At 48.0% G+C, this 12,766-nt stretch overlaps 1 protein-coding gene across 1 annotated transcript; it reads right to left on the minus strand.

Annotated features, from left to right (window-relative positions):
- Positions 1 to 7: 7 nt before the first annotated feature.
- VIPAS39 (VPS33B interacting protein, apical-basolateral polarity regulator, spe-39 homolog) lies at positions 8 to 12,662 on the minus strand. Its single transcript, XM_085225398.1, has 20 exons — positions 12,521 to 12,662; positions 12,349 to 12,441; positions 12,160 to 12,259; positions 11,237 to 11,377; positions 10,230 to 10,268; positions 9,853 to 9,917; positions 8,320 to 8,376; positions 7,301 to 7,393; positions 6,608 to 6,641; positions 6,049 to 6,151; positions 5,934 to 5,961; positions 5,668 to 5,741; positions 4,645 to 4,720; positions 4,231 to 4,365; positions 3,672 to 3,713; positions 3,214 to 3,303; positions 2,677 to 2,763; positions 2,206 to 2,295; positions 1,757 to 1,861; positions 8 to 1,493 (listed from the first exon to the last, which is right to left on the minus strand). The coding sequence occupies exons 2-20, from the start codon at positions 12,439 to 12,441 to the stop codon at positions 1,473 to 1,475; spliced, it is 1,473 nt and encodes a 490-aa protein (XP_085081524.1). The 5' UTR covers positions 12,521 to 12,662; the 3' UTR covers positions 8 to 1,472.
- Positions 12,663 to 12,766: the final 104 nt, after the last annotated feature.

Below are 12,766 nucleotides of genomic sequence, written 5' to 3' on the forward strand. Positions count from 1 at the left end.
CGTGAGATTCTATACAAGCACAATACTTTTTAATTTATTGTTTTAACAGTGAGGATGGTCAAATAGAGGAACAGAATTAATCAGGCTGAGGAGCCAGTATCCCCAACTGTGAGATACTGAAAACCTATCTGGAGACAGTCCTGGTCTACTGCTTCACATGACCATGCTGAGCAGGGGGAGTGGACAACATGTCTATGATTCTGTGGGGAAAAAACAAAACAAACAAAACAAACAAACAAACAAAAAACGGGAAAAAATACCTAACAAGAGTGATCACTGTAACTGAGACTGCACTTGGTGCACAGTGCAGCAGGATGCTGGAGCCCAAACTTGCCCTCAGATTCATACATGGCTGTATGCAGCCTTCAGCTCTGTACAAGCACCTCCATGGCAGCAAAAGGTCTTGAAACACCGAAATGAGTTAATCTGTACTGATGGCATGGAAGGTGTGAAATACGGTTCTGCTGCAAGCAAGGCTTCTTCACGATGTTACTGTGAATTTCAGGACATGAGAAAACACCCTGCATACTCACTTTGAGGAAGGTGTGATAAATTGCTCAGGATGAGCACAGAGCAGCAAAGTGCATAATATGGAAAGGAAATAAACAGCCTGAGGAGAAAGAGACAGCTTTATTTTAGAAACTGAAGAGAGGTCTGGAAGGATGAAGCCAGCAGTTGCCTGAGGAATTGTGTTTCTGAGAAAGTGCAATTCAATCCTTCCTGGGATCATCAGGTTCAAGCTAAGTGAGAGTGGTCCCTTCTTACTCTCCATCCAATGTAGCACAGCTCTGACCAGCTCCACACGTCATGCCCACTCTTCCCTGATGAAGGGATCTGCCGAGAGCTGCCAAGTGCCAGCATAGGGATACAGGCAGAGGCTGCTGCCCTGGCTCTCTGCAGGAGTTCATAAAACACCCCTTTCCTGGTGTGAGCCACAACAAACCAAGAAAGACTTCAAGGTGCAGCTGACCCTTTCACCCTTCACACTCTGATGCAGGAAGAACACAGTCCAGTAGGCCTTGTTCTCCACAGCCACGACTGGTGATGCTCAAGCCAGCCTGAATCTTACAGGGACCAGTCGGTCAGCATTGTCTACTGGAGACCCACGAGTGACTGACCTGTTCCTCTTGCTAGAATGAGTCCAGACACCACAATAAACAAACATAACTTTGCCTGGTCCAGCAACTTCCCTCTGTAAACAAAAGCCATGACTGTCCTGCAACCAGGTCAAAGAGAATCAGACTCCAAAAAGAATCAACCCTCGTGCATCAGTACCATGGTTTCACTGGCTGCATCAGAGCAGTTGTCTTCAACCAGCCTGAATGCCTCTGTCCCGTGAGCACCCAGTGTCACTGACAAACACCGATCATGCAATGAGTAGTAACAGAGCTGCTCTGTTGGCGCTGGACAGCTTTTACAGTCTCCTTTTGTACTGGCAAGGCAACGTCCAAGCAGGTTAACTTCACTGGTGCTCAGTTCTTCCATCGGATTTGCTAAAAGAGAGAACAAAGCATGACTAACATCTGGCTGACCACAGTTCCCCTGGGCCAAGTTAGCAAGGCCCAGACTATGAAAAGGGTAACCACGGCAAAAAGCTGCTACTTCTATCAGCGTCACCCTCCAATCTTACTCTGAGTGTAACCCCAAACATAACATTAACTTCCCAGCAGAGAGAAAAGGATGTATGAGTCATGCCCTTACTGCACACCTAGCCTATGGCTGTCTTCAAAAATTTTCTAGAAAAAGTGCTTCTTACCATGTTACTGAGTAGGCTGTTTATCTTCTCTTCTTCTGCAGAGCCCCGCTCCACCTTGCATTTATATGCCATCAACTGGATGCGATCCTTTAGATCCCTGTACGTCTAGACAAACAACAAAACCAGCATCTATCTGAGTGATGAGGACACTTCACAGGTAGATGGTGCCTTGCAGACGAGTAGGTGTCAAGTCTCAACCTCCCCTCAAGTTCCAATCAGTAGCTTAGGTCTGCACAGTCTATTTGCACAAGCAGACAGGCTTGGGCACAGCACATACTCTAGGAATCATGCTCCTGGCTCACTTGGCTCTCACTAAGAACAATATGCTGCTCCCAAGCCACAGGAATAAGAAAACTCCGCAAGGTGCATGACAGTAGAGTGACATGGGAAAGTTAGGGAAAAAAAGCAGGCTTTTGTCCCCCCTCTTCACACATACAAGAAAGACTTACATCAATCACAACATCATGGCACTTGTATTTGGTGGCAAGGTTCAACCGTGTTTCCACATCCTCTACTAAGCGCACATATTCCTGCAGCACCTGCAAGGGAAAGAAGACAGTCAGTTCCCTTTTGCAGGTACTTCCTGCCTCATTCTTCCACACCAATCACAAAATCTTTCAAAGGCACTGGTTACACAGACTTGGCCCTTTCCATCCTAGAGCAACAAGTGACCAGTACAAGTCTGCTAAGAACCCCAAAAAAGTAAAGCTGTCCTCAGAAAGTCCCAAGTCCTGCACTGTCTCATCCCTATGGATCAGTTTAGCATCCTGATAGATGAAACATAAGGAAAGTTAATGTAGCAAAAGTAGCTGAAAATACACTGTGGAAAGCGTGCTCTGCAGGCAGGTGACCTGGGGCATCAGTCATGTTCCAAACCTCAATGAAGAGCAGGAGGACACAAGCAGCAGCTCTTTGCTCACCTGGACAGGTGCACTGTTCCTCTGCAAGATCTCTACCACCCGGTGGAAACCAATAGGTGCTTTCTTCTTGGTGTAGCCCAGCCAGTTCTGAAATAACAGCCAAACCCTGTATTAATCCTAAAGGTCAATCCTTCCAGACATTGCCAGAGGAGGCTGAAGTCAAAGAACATGGCTGCCACAGATTGAATCTGAAAGCAAGAGCAGTTTTTCCCCAGTGAAGGGAGAAATAACATCTCTCCTCGTGCCAGCCACCACATGTACCACTGGCAGAGCCCTTTATTCAGTGGCTAAGCTAAAGCTGGCTGCAAACCATCTGGTTACAGTGCATGAAAGCAGCCCCCTTCTCTGGCCCAGTAGCTGCAGCCAATTCAGGCCCAGCAGAGCTCAGGGAAAAGAGGAACATGTAACACCCTGCTCCAGAGATGCTGGGCCCTGCTGAAATAAACGAGTCTGTTTGGCAACCCAGAACAAGCCAGCTGTCAGTACTAGATATCAGTACTTGGAACTGAGTCCCCAGTAAGGCTTTCCCCATCTCACCTTGGTGGTTAAGAGTGCATCCACATCCTCCCAGGCTCGTAGCTTGGCACGGGCAGCCAGGGCAGTCAGCACATACTGCTTATCAGGAATCTGCAAGACAGAGAGCTGCACTCAGAGCACTAGCACAGCTTAGCAGGACTGTGTGACACGGAGGAGAATGGTATCTGCCTCTATCTTGTCAAAACTCACAACAGCCAGACAAGGAGGTGAGATACTGCCTGAGGTCATGGCCACTGAGCCAGAGGTAGGGATTTACAGGTGATGTTGCAGCTACTTGGCCACTGTTTTCAGTGTACCTTTCTGAGCTTCTGAAATGGCTCTACTCAAGAAGAATGCAGTGTTCCCTACGTTGCCCCAGCACAGACACCCTCAAGCTCCAAGCCAGTCCCCTTGCTAAACACAGTTTGGCTGCCTACATTTTCAGCTGGTGCTGCCACACCAGCCAGAAGCGCACATACCTTAAATGTCTTCTTCAGATTGGTTGGGCTGCTGAATGTTCCCTAGAGAAAGCAAACAGTCATTGCAAACTAAGCAGAGGACACCAAGGAAGAGGTTCAGACACCTTCACTTATACTGCTTTGCACATGATGAATGTCCTTGCTATTGAAGTCTTTAGGCTCTTTGCTCATGAAAGTGACAAAGGAGCAAAGAATTGACAGAAGAAAGCAACTAACCCACCCCATTCCCTGAAGCTGGTGCACTTTCAGCACTCCAGAGACCAATAGCCTTATATAATTGAGGGCTAATTCTGTCTGCTTGGAAGCTGCAACACAAGCCAGTGATTTCTTTCAGGAGGCAACTCCCTGACATGCCACTTCCAGGTTGAACGTCCTGTCTTAAGGAAGAAATCTCCAAACTGGCCCTGGAAGGCCAAGGAGAGATAAATTCCTCTCAGTCTCTCTTATAGATGAAATATGACCTCCCTCTCATTCTTTCCTTAATATGCCCAACTTAACTACTCCACATATTGAGGGCTACGGGATGAGACATAACCGTTGCCTTCTACATTATCCTCACCTCAGCCTCTGTGTAGTGGTAAAAACAGGAATAGAAGAGAGTGGTCACTAGTGGCATGTTGAGAATTGAGGCCTTGCGAGGGTATTTCCGAAATATCTCTGACTGCCCAGCCATCGCCAAGTGTCGATCGTTGGCCTGAGGAAACAAAAAGATGTGAACATGAGTCAGGGCAGCTGTCTGACGTAGTTACTGAGTATACACCTGAGTAGAGTGTCGTGAAAGGACAGCACCAGCACAGCCTCAATGCGCCCTCAAATCTGAGGTCTGGTACTTCCCACGTGGGCCTGGAACAGCAGTGTGGTTAGCAGTCAAACTAGCCAGACGGGCTGTTTAGATCCAGCGTGGTATGAGCTAGGGACAGATAGGGTTCTCATAGTTAGTCACCTTCTGACCAGCAAATTAAAGGTTTCATACCTCAATGATTATCTGTCTCTCCAGCAGGGTATAATGGTCTTGGATGTGGGAGATATCCTCAGCTGAAAATGGCAGCCTGGCCATACATGCAGGAAGAAAACACTGTCAGAAGCTCTTAATCCAGTATGCTTGGGAAGAATCAGAGAATGGCCAGGGTTGGAAGGGACCTCAAAGATCATGAATCTCCAACCCCCCAGCCACATGCAGGGCCACCAACCTCCCCATTTAATACTAGACCAGGCTGCCCAGGGCCCCATCCAACCTTGAACACGCCCAGGTACGGGGCATCCACAGTCTCTCTGGGCAGCCTGTTCCAGCACCTCACCATTCTCTATGTAAAGAGCTTCCCCCTGACATACAACCTCAATCTTCCCTCCCTCGACTTCAAACCATTTCCCCTTGTCCTGCAGTTATCTACCCTTTCAAAGAGATGATTCCCCTCCTGTTCGTAGGCTCCCTTTAGATATTGAAAAGCTGCAATGAGGTCACCCTGCAGCCTTCTTTTCTCCAGGCTGAACAAGCCCATCTCTCTCAGCCTGTCTTCATAGGGGAGGTGCTCCAGTCCCCTGATCATCTTTGTGGCTCTCTTCTGGACCCTCTCCAACAGCTCTCTGTCTTTCTGGTATTGGGGGCTCCAGACCTGGACAAAGTACTACAGATGGGGCTTCACAAGAGCAGAGTAGAGAGGGACAATCACCTCCCTGTCCCTGCCGGTCACCCCTACCATGCCCCTACCAATTTCCTTAAGTGCTCAGGCACCCAAGCTTTTACCCTTTGCACCTTTCAGAATGTCTCTGAAGCATTTCTGGCCCCAAGTAAGCAGCAAAGGATGCTAAACTAGCGATCACTAATTCTTCCTCTCTGGTCTACATTATGTCCACAATACTGCACTGCCACTGAGGTAAAACCAGTATCAGCTCTGGAACTACATAAGTGCACTGCTAGGACAAGGGTCTAATTGTCCTTATTACCAGCTTTTGGGAAGCACCCACATCTAGTCCATTCTCTTGCATCTTTTCTTACCCAATGCAGCCTTTCAGAAATTCTCTCTTCTTTTCTACATCCTGGATGTTCAAATGCTCCCGGTACTGTGAGAGCTGGAGAGAGACAGAAAAAAAAAGCAGCCTGTTCTTATGGACTTGGGACATACAGGACCTCAGGGAGCAAAATAGGAATGCAAAGCTGTCATCTAAAAAGCCAGATACCCCACAGCCAGCCTCTTCCTGCCCTTCCCATGCTCTGCACTCCCTTGCCAAGGAGACGGAGCTTCTGCTCCAGGGAATACTCACAGCAACTTCCTCAGTCCTGTCTAGGAACCTGCAAAACAGAACAAGCAAGCATTAACTTGGAAGCAGGTTCCTAGCAGGGTGCTCAGCCCTGCCACATGGCTGGGCAAGCCCTCACCTGAGCAGATCCAGAAGCAGCTTCTGCTCACCCGTTTCTTTGAGGAAATGGATGAGATGACACAAGGCCACCTGCCGCACCTCCAGCTCTCGAAACAAGACCTCTGCAGGAAAGAGGGACACACATATGGGGGTAAAGCAAGTTAACACGACCAAGACTGATGGGGCGAAGTGTAGTGCATGGAACTGCAAGTCTTTTGTATGATTCAGCAGTATTAACCCAACTCAAAGCACATGCCTGGAGGCTAGAGCACAGGAGAAAACTGTAAAACTGTTCGCTAGGCTGCAAAGTGGATTCATAGCAGAGTACTACCCCTACAAATTAATTTTCATTTACCCTATCACCACCACCACTGACCAGTGCTCAAAGTTCCTCTTTGGGACTCTTCAAATGCATCACCAACCCCCTCCCACATCACACTCACCACAAAAATATTTAATGCTCAGCAAAGCAGTGATACTTCAGCTGCTGGCTCTGTGACTTGCACCCAGTAGAAGAACTGGCCCCTTCATCCTTAACAGAAACATGCAATAGAAACCGTGACCCCGGTCACACTTACCTCTCCTTAGCGTCCGTTTCAGGAATATCAGGACCTGTGAGCACAGAGAGGCAGCTCTCAGCTGAACATAAGAGTTTTCACCAGAATTAAGACAGATAACAAACTGTCAAGCTTGGCCAAGACGCAGGGAAGCTTATGCAAAGGGTCTCTGAAGGCACAGCAAAGGGTCTCTGAAGGCACAGCTCTTACAGCACTCAAGTGAATTCTGCTACCCATAGACACAGGAGAAGCAGCGAGTCAGGGCCACAGTTGCCAATTCCTCTGGAGCTTAGCTAAGTGAGATAGAGATTTATAAAGAAAAACCTTTCCCTGAAGGAGCCAAGGACTTAGAAGACCTGGATCGGGGAAGCTCTGACACTGCAACTGCTGCCTGATTCTCTGGAAACTAGAAAAACTGGAGAGGCCCCTCAAATCTTCTGTGCTGCAGTAAGCAGATTAAACCTCGGCCTTCAAGAAATTGCTGCAAAGAACAATTTCTGGCTTACCCAGTTGTTAGCGGTCAACATACAGTCTGCAGACTGGCAGGAAAGCCAGCAGCAATACACAACTTTTCAGCCATAGGCTTTGACAATTTTCAGTAACTTCTAACCCCAACCTAGCAAGATTAGGTTGCCAAGTGACTGTATTCACACAAGCACCCTCTGTGTGGTCATCCAGGAAGTTTCAGCCCTATATGGACCCAGTAGGACTCACAGCTGTGATGACATTTCCATCATGTCCCGCCACAGCTTCATCCAAGAGCATCAGCTTGTCCTGCAGGGAGCGAAACCTCTCTAGAGAACAGACCTGGAGATAAAAAGAGATTTAAGTAGCTATACAGGACACTAGCAAGTCTCCAGGCTGAACTAAGTCCAAAGATGTTACCTGTTCTTCCCAAATGAGCCCTTCAGCAACACAAATAACTGCTCCACCAACCACCACAGAACTATTCATTTTGCTGAAACTCTGTGCTGTGTGATCCCTGACAATCTGTCAGCTGGGAGCATACAGTTAGCTCTTATTACTGCCTGGGTTAGAACAGCAGACGCTGTGCATTCAGCACAAGCACACTTGAAACAAGCAAAACTTCTCTGCATGCTATAAGCCACCACCTCTGTCAGGAGGAGGAAACTCTGAAGGAACCTTTCCATGGAAGAAAACAGAAAAATAGAGTTGCACATCTCTTCCTTCTTATTCTGCAACAGTGGCCTCTGTCAGCCTTTTGTCCATCTGTCCCCTTTGAGGAGACATATGCAAAGCAAAACCACATTAAGAACAGGTAACTTCAAAAGCACTTTAAAGACAATCCCTGCACACAGCTCCTGTGGGCTCACTGCAAACTGAGGCAGTCAAGACCAACATTCCAGCTCTAGTGTAATCAATATTGCTCCTATTTTCTTCATTATCTTGAATCTTTTCCAAAAACTCAGCCCCAAGGAATGGAAAAGGTAGAGGGAGGCATAGAAGTACAGACACTTTCTGTCAGAGACTACTGAAGGGATGGGGAATACCGAAGGACTGAAGTAACAGCCCAACAAAACCCTGCAGTTCTCCTGAACTGATCTCTGCATTGCCACTTGGCAAAGCAACAGACAGGCACCATTCCGGACAGATGCTGCAAGCAACACGGATCCCCTTCCTCCTTCTGGAACAGCCAGATGCATGGGGGAGTGTAAAGCAGTTTGGGAGCAGTCACTCTCCCTAGCAAGCAGATGGAAGAGGAATGCCCTTACCTTGCCCCTCTGCATTCGCCGGACTGTATCTCTGGGGCTCCAGTCATTGCTGTAATCCTGCCATAGAGAAACAAAGAGCTCAAGGGGCCAATTTAGACAAGCATTTCCTAAGGCAGTTTCCTTTCCTGATGGATTAGTGATGACCCAGGTGTAACTTCTCAGTCATTCAGATGCTCTACGATGATTAGTAGTACATGTCCTCAGTCTCCTGATGTAGATGCTGGGCATTCAGAGTCTATATGCTGACTGGGAAGAAAGGTGAAGGCTCAGAGGTTAACGGAAAATCTTTCTATTACTTTGGTAAAAGGGCCATCATCACACCTTTACAAGAAGTGCATTTCAAAAGGTTGTCTTGCCTGCAAATAAAAGCTCCAGTGTTACTTGCAGAAGGACAAACAAAATACATACAAAACTAAGAAATCCAGAACTAAGGCTAAAGGAATCACCTCTTTACTACAGTTCAGACTTCTGGAGGGCCTTTGACAGCAGTGTGGAAAACCCAACAGCTTTGGGCAAGTGCCTGGAGATTCGCACAGGACTAATAAGTGCAGTTCAACTATCTTCTCGTAATATGCTACAGGTGCTGCACTGCCCAAAACTCCTCCCCTTGAGCTTACAGACACTACAATCTGGAAGCATCACATAAAAGGTGGTATGAGCCCCTCCTCAGAACTCATAATTTTAAGAATGCACCTACGATTTTGTGAGCCAGTGACTCTAATGCAGTCTTCTGCCTCAAAAGAGATAGAGAAAGGAAGCAACCAGAACAAATTTGAATTTGAATCAATCAAAAGCTTACTTAAGATCAGATACATAGAAAAAGAAGGTAGATGCAGTCCCTTCCCACATTAGGGGACCACTGCACACAACTCTGAGATATTCTGAGCATCAAGGGCTCAGAACAGCTACTGGAAGCACCCACAGAGTACTTTTATGTTCCACTAGTGAAATTCAATCCTGCCTGGGGCTTGTGTTAATATGTGTGGCTAGCTGTGCTACTAGCATGCTTGCCTATATCTGTCGGGAACATGTGCTCAGCTTTGTTACTGATTGAACCTGGGGACATGGAATTACAATTTCACATCTACTAGGTTGGGACAGGAGGAGTTCACCCTGTCTCCAAATCCCCTAGATTCTGCAACACCTAACACTGCCTCTTTGGGAGAAGAACATTCCTGACAACTGGTACCTCACCTCTCTTCTCCCTGATCAGGCTGGGGCATTACAGTGATTCATGAATGAGGTTTAGAAACCTTAAGGTTTCACTTAAAAAGCCTAAGTGATGCCAATTCATCAGATCCAGAATTAAAGAGGTAATTGTTTCACAGAGACTGCTGGACAAGAAGGAATAACTAATATCCCCCAACAAAATTCCTTATTTCTGGGAAGAAACAGAGAACACCTGAATTACTATGAGGTTGACTCTACATTTCACGGCTCCCTTTTCTAATCCCTCCATTGTCTTCTGCTGTCTGAAAGAGCAATCAATCACTTTTTATGGAACCTTTAGAGCACTGTCAGAGAACTGCTCACCTTGTATTCAGCTTTTGGTCTGCGCAGTTCTGGGGCATAGTTTTTAACTCCTGAGTCTGCGAAGGCTGAAAAAAACAGGACAAAACCGAGTAACATACCAAAACCCTGATTCACACCCACTTCCAAAACTGCCTTTTGTGGTAGAAGATCCAAAGTCAAGCATCAAATAGCAGTATAAAGTTGCTCTAAACCCAAAAGTCGTCAGTACATAATCAGATTTCTTCAGACCATCATGCCGACACTTCCTCTGGTTTACTGAACAACTTTCAGACAACTGATTTCTGCAGTGCTATGAAAATGACACTGCTCTTTGTTGGAGATACTTTGTTTATGTAAACCTGCACTCTCCCAAACAGAGACAGGGATTCAAAACTTACCGTCTGAAAGGGACGGCAAACTTGGAAGTCTGTTTCGTCCTGCAATCAAAACAAAGGTCATGAAAGACTTTTCACTGGCACATCTCTTGCAGAGGGAACGCAGGTTCAGGCTGCAAGCTGGTGAGCTGTCACTATGCCATTGTAGCACGAGCTATTCTCATAAAGTGATTCATGCTACTGGCATAGCTGGGGCTCACCTGCTTTGCAGTCTAGATCTTCGACATAGTCTGTGGCATCACAAACCATACTGCATCGTAGCCCTATCTGTTTCCTCTTTGCCACAGCTAGGAGAGATTAGAGAGCCTTAATTTGCTCATCTACCTGCAAAGCAGAGGCTCCAGCATGCACTATTGCTTAGGCCACTGCAACACTGGTAGTTTCGTTCACTAGGGCTGCACTTTTGATGCCTTTAGTTTTCACAGTATTATCAAACACGTTAGTAGAAAAACACCAGAAAGTGACAAAGTAAAAGCTGGCTTGCTGTTCTGTGAGGTAACAGAGCTGAATTCTTGCAAGCTGTTTAATTCCCCTCAGTGACCTGTTGCACAATCCCCAGCCAGCAGCTACGCTACCACTGCTGCTACCAGGTGCCTTTTGAACCAATCAACAGCAGCCAGCTGAGCTCCAAATAAAGGATAATCAAGCCGTCTTCTCTATAGTGCTGAGGGTCAAATGAGGCCTACATGGATCAAGCAAGTTCTTTTGTAGCCTGCTCTTGTCCATTATGAAAACAGATTGCAGTAGTCAACCATGCTCTACCTTCCTATTCTTGTTAAGTTTGGTTCCACAGAAGCCAAAATCTTCAAATCCATGTCCCTTAATGAAAGAGCTGGGTACCTCTGCATAAGACAGGCACAGTCACCAATTTCTGACCAATGACAGATAACATTACCATAGAGAAAAATAATTAGAGCTTCCTTGTTTTGTAACACACTGAAATGATTTACATAAGGTAACATAATTTCTCCTTGATACTCCTGAGGGAAAACCCATATGTGGCACCTCACCTTTAAACAAGTTGCTCAGGGAATAGGAGGAAACCTGCTTGGGAAGAGCTGCATAGGAGGAAGAGCCCTTCTGTAGGCTGGTGTCTCGGCCCTCCAGGGAGCTGCTGCTGGAGGCTGTCTCTTTGATTGACCAGGAGATGCCTATGCACAGACAGAGGTAATTTAGAACAGGGAATGAGAAAACCACTCTGTAAATAAAGATCTTGTGGCATGAATATTACCAAGTGTGTCCTGGTCAGCTCTGCACTAGCACATCACCATAACTAGACTCCGAGCAAAGAATTTCAATCTCATGTCATACTACTTACTAAACAGTTGCCTACTGCCCTCCAGCCAGAAATGGTTGCATTCAGCAGTGTTGTGCAACTCATTATGGCTTATATCGGAGGGAAAAAAAAAAAAAAAAAGTCCCACCAAACATTTGTGTGTAATTGTATAGAGGTAAAGCACAATCCAAAGGAACAAAGCAAGACAAAGAACCTCTGTCTTATCTTGAATTACAGAAGCAGTGCAGCACACCTTCCTGGGCACTAAAAAGCTAAGATAAAGTTCCTCCCTGCACAGACAAAACAGCTGTCAATGCACACATGCTGCTGACAGTGCATTTGTCTTCTTTCTGCTTGTGACACATTTGTCACCTCTTTTTGTGCAGCTACAGAACAATCAAGTTTGGGGATGTGGTGGTACAACTAAACAGATGATAGGTAAAGACTGCAGGTGGGAAAAGGGAAAGGTCAGAACTGGAGGAAGGATCTCCATCTCTTTATACTACTTGGGTTTGGCAGACCCACATGGGGACACCAGGAGCGCACAGCTCGGCCTCGGGGGGCTGACAGGGCGAGGCGACGAGCGACAGCCTCAGTACGTGACGGGAGAGGCCAGCTGGCCAGATCCAGGGCCAGCCCGCGGCACCCCACACTTACTTCCCACGGGCTCCCCGCTCCAGCTGACCTTCTCCAGGTCATCATCGTCATCGTCAACGATGTCCCGAAGGCTGTTCACCGCCCGCTTAGATTCCTTCAGCTGCGGGAAGAAGATCGTTTGCCCACACACCAACGTGGGGCCGCAGCCCCACAGCGCAGGGCGGGGCGGGGCGGGGGCTCGGCTCCCACCTGGGACAGCTCGTCATCCTCATCGTCGAAGGTAAAGGCCCGGAACTTGGAGCTGTGCCAGTACTCCTCCTCGTCCGCCCGCGCCCTGCTCATCTGCAACGGCACCACGCGGCCTCAGCGCCGCTCCCGTCCCGCCCTGCCCCGCCAAGCGCAGCCCCTCGCCGCCGCTCACCTCCCGCGCTCCTCTCCCTCCCCAGGCAGCAGCACTGCAGCGGCACGGCACCGGAGGAAGGGCGGCCGCCGCGCGGGGCACGCCGGGACGGGCAGTCCGCCCGCCGCCTTCCGCCCTCTCCCGCGCCGCAGTAGGACTGCGAGTCCCGGCGTACACTGCGCGGCGCCGGGCGCCAGGTTGCGAGTCCCGGCTCGCACTGCGTGGCGGCGCGGGGTCGGGGCCGTTGTTGGGAGCCGCGCCGTGACG

This window comes from Meleagris gallopavo, chromosome 5 (genome assembly GCF_905368555.1).
Source record: "Meleagris gallopavo chromosome 5, MGAL_WU_HG_1.1, whole genome shotgun sequence".
In the NCBI taxonomy this organism is placed as follows: Eukaryota; Metazoa; Chordata; class Aves; order Galliformes; family Phasianidae; genus Meleagris; species Meleagris gallopavo.

Coding starts and splice junctions, on each gene's coding strand:
- VIPAS39 (XM_085225398.1), bottom strand. CDS start 12,441: ATGAGCAGGGCGCGGGCGGACGAGGAGGAGTACTGGCACAGCTCCAAG. Junction 11,378..12,159: donor GAGCGGGGAGCCCGTGGGAA/GTAAGTGTGGGG, acceptor GTCTGTGCATAG/GCATCTCCTGGTCAATCAAA. Junction 3,304..3,671: donor ATCTGAAGAAGACATTTAAG/GTATGTGCGCTT, acceptor TCTGTCTTGCAG/ATTCCTGATAAGCAGTATGT.